Here is a 7,803-nt window from a genome sequence, read left to right on the forward strand (position 1 = left end):
TCCCCTCCCACCCCCGTCCCACTCTCCCCTCCCACCCCCCCGTCCCCACTCTCTCCCTCCCCCCCCGTCCCACTCTCCCCTCCCACCCCCGTCCCACTCTCCCCTCCCACCCCCGTCCCACTCTCCCCTCCCACCCCCGTCCCACTCTCCCCTCCCCCCCGTCCCACTCTCCCCTCCCCCCCCATCCCACTCTCCCCTCCCCCACTCCTCCCCCTCCACCCACTCTTCCCCCCACCCCCACTCTCCCCCCCCCACCCCACTCTTCCCCCCCCACCCCACTCTCCCCCCCCCCCCACTCTTCACTCCACTCTCCCCCCCCCACTCCACTCTCCCCCCCCCCCTCCACACCACACTCCCCCCCCTCCACCCCACTCTCCCCCCCCCCCCCACCCCACTCTCCCCCCCCTCCCCCCCACTCTCCCCCCCCCTCCACCCCACTCTCCCCCCCCCCCCCCCACCTCCCCCCCCCCCACCCCACTCCCCCCCCCCTCCACCCCACTCTCTCCCCCCCCCACCCCCACTCTCCCCCCCCTCCACCCACACTCTCCCCCCCCTCCACCCCACTCTCCCCCCCTCCACCCCACTCTCCCCCCCCTCCACCCCACTCTCCCCCCCCCTCCACCCCACTCTCCCCCCCCCCACCCCACTCTCCCCCCCCCCACCCCACTCTCCCCCCCCCCCCACTCCACCCCCACCTCCACCCCCTCTCCCCCCCCTCCACCCCACTCTCTCCCCCCCTCCACCCCACTCTCTCCCCCCCCTCCACCCCACTCTCTCCCCCCCCCTCCACCCCACTCTCTCCCCCCCCCTCCACCCCACTCTCTCCCCCCCCTCCACCCACTCTCTCCCCCCCCCTCCACCCCACTCTCTCCCCCCCCCTCCACCCCACTCTCTCCCCCCCCTCCACCCCACTCTCTCCCCCCCTCCACCCCACTCTCTCCCCCCCTCCACCCCACTCTCTCCCCCCCCCACCCCACTCTCTCCCCCCCTCCACCCCACTCTCTCCCCCCCCTCCACCCCACTCTCTCCCCCCCCTCCACCCCACTCTCTCCCCCCCCCTCCACCCCACTCTCTCCCCCCCCCCTCCACCCCACTCTCTCCCCCCCCCTCCACCCCACTCTCTCCCCCCCCTCCACCCCACTCTCTCCCCCCCCTCCACCCCACTCTCTCCCCCCCCCCTCCACCCCACTCTCTCCCCCCCCCTCCACCCCACTCTCCCCCCCCTCCACCCCACTCTCTCCCCCCCCCTCCACCCCACTCTCTCCCCCCCCCTCCACCCCACTCTCTCCCCCCCCCTCCACCCCACTCTCTCCCCCCCCCTCCACCCCACTCTCCTCTCCCCCTCCCCTCCCCCCACTCTCCCCCTCCCCTCCCCCCCCACTCCTCCCGCCCCTCCCCCCCCACTCTCCCCTCCCCTCCCCCCCCACTCTCCCGCCCCTCCCCCCCACTCTCCCCTCCCCTCCCCCCCCACTCTCTCCCCCCCCTCCACCCCACTCTCTCCCCCCCTCCACCCCACTCTCTCCCCCCCCTCCACCCCACTCTCTCCCCCCCTCCACCCCACTCTCTCCCCCCCCCTCCACCCCACTCTCTCCCCCCCCCTCCACCCCACTCTCTCCCCCCCCCCCTCCACCCCACTCTCCCCCCCCTCCACCCCACTCTCTCCCCCCCCCTCCACCCCACTCTCTCCCCCCCCCTCCACCCCACTCTCTCCCCCCCCCCCCTCCACCCCACTCTCTCCCCCCCTCCACCCCACTCTCTCCCCCCCCTCCACCCCACTCTCTCCCCCCCTCCACCCCACTCTCTCCCCCCCCCTCCACCCCACTCTCTCCCCCCCCCACCCCACTCTCTCCCCCCCCCACCCCACTCTCTGCCCCCCCTCCACCCCACTCTCTGCCCCCCCTCCACCCCACTCTCTGCCCCCCCTCCACCCCACTCTCTGCCCCCCCTCCACCCCACTCTCTGCCCCCCTCCACCCCACTCTCTGCCCCCCCTCCACCCCACTCTCTGCCCCCCCTCCACCCCACTCTCTGCCCCCCCCTCCACCCCACTCTCTGCCCCCCCTCCACCCCACTCTCCCCCCCCCTCCACCCCACTCTCCCCCCCCCTCCACCCCACTCTCCCCCCCTCCACCCCACTCTCCCCCCCCCCTCCACCCCACTCTCCCCCCCCCCCTCCACCCCACTCTCCCCCCCCCCCCTCCACCCCACTCTCCCCCCCCCCTCCACCCCACTCTCCCTCCCTCCACCCCACTCTCCCCCCCCTCCACCCCACTCTCCCCCCCCCTCCACCCCACTCTCCCCCCCTCCACCCCACTCTCCCCCCCCCCTCCACCCCACTCTCCCCCCCCCTCCACCCCACTCTCCCCCCCCCCCACTCTCTCCCCCCCTCCACTCTCTCCCCCCCTCCACCCCACTCTCCCCCCCCCACTCTCTCCCCCCCTCCACCCCACTCTCCCCCCCCCTCCACCCCACTCTCCCCCCCCCTCCACCCCACTCTCCCCCCCTCCACCCCACTCTCCCCCCCCTCCACCCCACTCTCCCCCCCCCCTCCACCCCACTCACCCCCCCCCCTCCACCCCACTCTCCCCCCCCCTCCACCCCACTCTCCCCCCCCCTCCACCCCACTCTCCCCCCCCTCCACCCCATTCTCCCCCCCTCCACCCCATTCTCCCCCTCCACCCCACTCTCCCCCCCCTCCACCCCATTCTCCCCCCCTCCACCCCACTCTCCCCCCCCTCCACCCCACTCTCCCCCCCCCTCCACCCCACTCTCCCCCCCCCTCCACCCCACTCTCCCCCCCCCTCCACCCCACTCTCCCCCCCCTCCACCCCATTCTCCCCCCCTCCACCCCACTCTCCCCCCCCTCCACCCCACTCTCCCCCCCTCCACCCCACTCTCTCCCCCCCTCCACCCCACTCTCTCCCCCCCCTCCACCCCACTTTCCCCACCCCTCCACCCCACTCTCTCCCCCCCTCCACCCCACTCTCTCCCCCCCCTCCACCCACTCTCTCCCCCCCTCCACCCCACTCTCTCCCCCCCTCCACCCCACTCTCTCCCCCCCTCCACCCACTTTCCCCACCCCTCCACCCCACTTTCCCCACCCCTCCACCCCACTTTCCCCACCCCTCCACCCCACTTTCCCCACCCCGCAGTTCAGCTGGGATTTCTGTTGGAGGCTCCTACTTTATTCATCTTGTTCACTCCTCTCCCCACCCTTCGACCAGACTCCCCCCCCCCCCCCCCCCCCCCAAAACAAACCTCCCTCACCTAATTCCATCCTCCCGTCGTATACCTTACCCCAACGGCCCAGATACACACACAGGAATGGCTCTCCCTCGCATCCCAACGGTCAACACATGCCCCTTCCCTCCACCACCACACACCACTCGACCCACTCAAGCCTGAGTCCTCTTTCTCACACTGGCCCAGCCTGGAGTAAGGTGTGGACAGCTTTCATATATCTGCCTCTCCCAAACAACAGCTCTGACCCAAAGCTCGCACCCTGCCCCCCTCCCCAGCTCCCCACAGCTAAACCATTCGTCAGGGCAGGAGCCTTCAGACCTTGCTGGCAATCTTGAAAGGGCAGAGGTTGAAGCTTCGACTGTTATCCCGCTCAAATAATTTAATAGATGGCCTTTCTCCCTGAGCCCAGTCATTAATCGCGGAGAGAAGAGCTACAGTTCGAAAGCAGCGGTCCCATAAGTCAATATCAATCTTTTGTAAAGACTTTTCCCCCCTTTCCGCTACACTTGAAGTGTCTTAAAATCTACAGGCACACCAGACTCGATACGGTAACTTTTGATTCTCTTTCTCTCCACAGATAGTGTCAGACCTGCCGAGTTTCTCCAGCATTTTCTGTTTTTTTTCTTTCAGATTTGCAGCAGCGGCAGGATTTTGCTTTTACAAGATATCTTACACTGCGTTTTTTTTAGCTAACTTCCTCTTCATAATTTTTTTAAAAATGTGATAACTCTGACCTGGAAACCTTGCCCCATTGTTTATTTTTGGGGGGGTGGGGGAGCATCTTGGGTGGATTTAATACCCTCGTCCCCTTTTTTTAAAAAAATAAAACATTTGCCTGCACGTTATAAACTAAACATTTTCCAGCAGTGATTCTAATCCAGGAACTCTCCATATCTCTCTGTCTCTCCCCCGCCTTTTCCTCCTCCTCCCCCCTATTCCCCGCCTCACCTTTCTGTCATACCCCCTTTCCCACACACTCAAATCTTAGCCACCTCACTTGGAATTGGCAATAAATGCTAAATCAAACAGTTCAGAAATGCAAGAGGAGAACTGGTATTAACACACGTGTCGTTTGCAACGTTATCGTCTTCAGGGTCAGAATTAAGTTTTTTTTTAAAACAATGGGGCTGTTTCTCCTCTTGCTTCCTCTCTCTTCCCCCCCACCCCTCCCCCCGAGTGGGGGTTCTCCTCACTTCATAACTGTTCACATTACACCGTTCCGTTCTACTATGCACCCATTCTATTCCAGTCTGACGGCCGAAGGTGAGACAGAGGGCGAGGAGACTCAGTCCAAATGCAAGGACGGCTTATTGGATCGAACGACCTGTTCGTGGGCTGGAAACGTATTTTATTGGGGTCAACGAATCACTTGTCCCCCACCTCTCCCTGTACTCCTATAAAATAGATATCAATGGAGATATGACCCCTCTCCAGTCCATAAGACATAGGAGCAGAACTGTTCTGAAGAAGGGTCACTGGACCTGAACAGTTAACTCTGCTTTCTCTCCACAGATGCTGCCAGGCGTGAGTTTCTCCAGCAGCTCCTGTTTTGGATTGCCAGCATTCGCAGTTCTTTGCTTTTCGCTGACTAGACAAAGGCCATTCAGCCCATCCAGTCTGCTCCACCATTCAATCGGATCATATCTGATCTGATAACCCTCTAGCCCACTCTCCAGCTTTTTTTAAACTCTTCATTCCCCTCCTGATTAAACATCTATCCTCGGCCTTGAATATACCCAATGAGCTGAAAATGTGTTGCTGGAAAAGCGCAGCAGGTCAGGCAGCATCGAGGGAACAGGAGAATCAACGTTTCGGGCATAAGCCCTTCTTCAATGAGCCAGCCTGCACAGCCTTTCGTGGTAAAGAATTCCATAGATTCATTCCCCTCTGAGGGAACAAACTCCTCATCTTAAATGTACAACTCCTAATTCTAAGATGATGCCCCCTGGCCCGAGACTCCCCCATAAAGGGAAACAATCTCTCCTGTCAAATTGTCTAAGAATTGTGTGTAAAACCTCCCACCGCCCCAAACATAACAGAAAGGGCTTTTTATGGCAATGTCCGTACCTCTGAGACAGGAGGCCCAAGTTCAAATCCCACCCGCTCCAGAGGTGTATAATAACATGTTTGAACAGGTTGACTAAAATATCTATAAGATCCTGGGGGGTGATCATTTTCCCCTGATAGAGATTCTAGAACTTCCGGGGATGTGTGTGTGTGTGGGGGGGGGGTGGGAAGAGATGTCACTTTTAAAAAGTCACCCATTTAAACAGAGAGGAGGTGAAATTATTTCTCAAAGTCGTAAGTCCTTGAATATTTGTAAGACCGAGGTAGATCGACAAAATAGAAGTGAAAAGGTTATGGGGGGAGAATGTGCAGTAATTAGATCAGCCATAATCTTAGTAAATAGTAAAGCAATCTCGAGGGGTTGAATAGCCTTCTCCCGCTAGTTTGTACATTTAACCCCTTGTTCATGGAATGGGAAGCTGAATCTTCCAATGGCCACTAGGCTAATTGGACACTGAATATTTCGGTTACGTGAGGGAGGGCGAACCTGGACACAATGCGAATTATTTGACGCAACTTCATTCGTTTTATATGACAAAAAAAATCCAGCTCCTTTGTTCAAACTCTTGGGATTATGGGAACTGGATACTGTAACCTCTTATCTGCATTTGATATTAAAAAAAGGAGGGACATTGTAGCTCTGAGAGAACTTCCAACTGAAACGAGAGGAACTACCGTGACACGGACACAAACAATAGCTCCATCTCAGTGGTAGTTAAATCTCCGCACCAATAGGTTAAAACATAAAGTCTGAATAGAAAGCCGGACAGTGAAAAGCCACTAGCAAGTTCTCAGCAAAAGAAATAAAAGTCAGTCAGTTACAGGGATGAAATATTGAGGAAAATCGGACAGGAGAGATTCCGGTCATAGATATTGTAGCCCACACCATCTATTTTAGACCATGCTGTGAGTATCCTTTAATGTCTCTTACACACACACATGCCCCAGAATCCTGGGTATCTAACATCATTCGCTCTTTTGTCATATCTCTCCAGGTATCTGAAAGGTTCGGTATGTTATCTCACACACACACACAATTTAACGTTCCCAAAGAGACAGATGAACTGTACAGAGAAGGACCAGGTTCATTTGAGACGTCGCCACTCAATTTTAAATCACTTCAAGTGTGGGCTCAAATGGGCATTAGAACCCAGCATTGTACCTCCCAGACACCAGCCGCCCTCCGCTGCGGATGCAGAATTAAATTTCTCCCAAATGCTCCCAGCGTAAACACTTGTCACACCGGGACTGTCCCAGGAACATATCCCAGTACCACTAAAGGAAGGCGACAGCTCCGTTCAAGGAACTGCCATTCATGTACCCCTTCCCTTCCTTCTCTACCTGCCCTGGGGGAGGGGGGAATCCAATAAGAAATAGGGGCGAACTGAACCATTACAGGGAAAAATGCAGCCCCAGAACAGGACAAAACTGCCCAGACTCTCAAATAAAAAACGAAAACATGACTTGGATCTAAATAATTCAGTTTTTTTTTTAAATCAGAGATAGTAAACGACCATATCCATCCAACGGCGGAAAAGAATTGCTGTCTCCACCTTTGGATGCACATTTAATGAGGTCCTAATTCCCTTTGGATTAATCAAACATTCTGGGTACATGGTGGGCCCCACCAACATTATGTGAGCAGCTTCAACAGAGGCAGCAATACACACACACACACACACACACAGTGTCAATGTCCAGGTTCGACATCTCAGCACCACCCCACTCCTCCCAGCCTCCTCCCTCGGCTGTGTTTTCATTTCGGAATTCGCAGTCTGTACAAAATGCGGCTGATCAGCTTTCCCCGAGAGCTTGGGCTGAACTGGCAGAAACTTTTGTGTGTGTGTGTGTGTGTGTCTGTCTGTCTGTCTGTATTGCAAACTCCCGACAGCAAAAAAAAACACAGACCAAAAAAAATAGAAACAAAGTCCATTTTCCTTCCAAGTTGCAAAATCCGCTCTAAACTGTTGGGAAATTGCTGAAAGTGCAGGAACATCTCTCTCTCTCTTTCTCCCCTCCAGCTTCCACGGTGCCCCTTCAATCCCCGAGAGTACAAGAAAAAAACACCCTTCCAGCCCGTCACTCCCAGTTCCCCACCGGCGCCCCGCGGCCCAGAGGGAGCCTCGAACTTTTCGTTACCTTCTTTGATGTACGGCTCGGATAGGGATACGGAGTAAATCCTGGCCGGGGCACCGACAGCAACATTTTCTTTTTTTTAATGTCAAAGGAGGAGGCTGACGTCAGCACGGGAAGTTGGAATGATCTGAACTGGGACTGAGCGTTGCTTGCTCCAACTACCAGGTCCTAGCGCCAGCACCATTCCCCCATTCCCCCTCCACACACGCATTGGGCCACCCTCATGTCCAGTGAGGGAGGGGTGGGATTTAGACGCAGGGCCAATGCCGCAAACAAACCTAAAAAGTAACAGGATGAATTATTTCTGAAGCCACCCATGTCGAAAGCAAGCTTGAGCATTGAGAATGGAAGGTGCGCC

General features: G+C 58.3%; 1 protein-coding gene across 3 annotated transcripts in view; it reads right to left on the reverse strand.

Annotated features, from left to right (window-relative positions):
• LOC122543290 (RNA-binding motif, single-stranded-interacting protein 2-like) overlaps nucleotides 1-7,592 on the reverse strand; it is a 261,569-nt gene extending 253,977 nt beyond the window's left edge. For 2 of the 3 annotated variants that reach the window (XM_043681795.2, XM_043681792.2), the window contains exon 1: nucleotides 7,449-7,592. In XM_043681795.2, coding sequence (XP_043537730.1) covers nucleotides 7,449-7,514 — 66 coding nt within the window. In that variant the 5' untranslated portion in view covers nucleotides 7,515-7,592. The remainder of the gene's footprint in view (nucleotides 1-7,448) is intronic. The other variant, XM_043681793.2, reaches the window with a different exon arrangement.
• Between the last annotated feature and the right edge of the window lie 211 nt (nucleotides 7,593-7,803).

Source organism: Chiloscyllium plagiosum, unplaced genomic scaffold, assembly GCF_037043375.1.
Source record: "Chiloscyllium plagiosum isolate Xiang-an unplaced genomic scaffold, Cpla_swu_hap1 HiC_scaffold_53X, whole genome shotgun sequence".
Lineage (NCBI taxonomy): Eukaryota > Metazoa > Chordata > Chondrichthyes > Orectolobiformes > Hemiscylliidae > Chiloscyllium > Chiloscyllium plagiosum.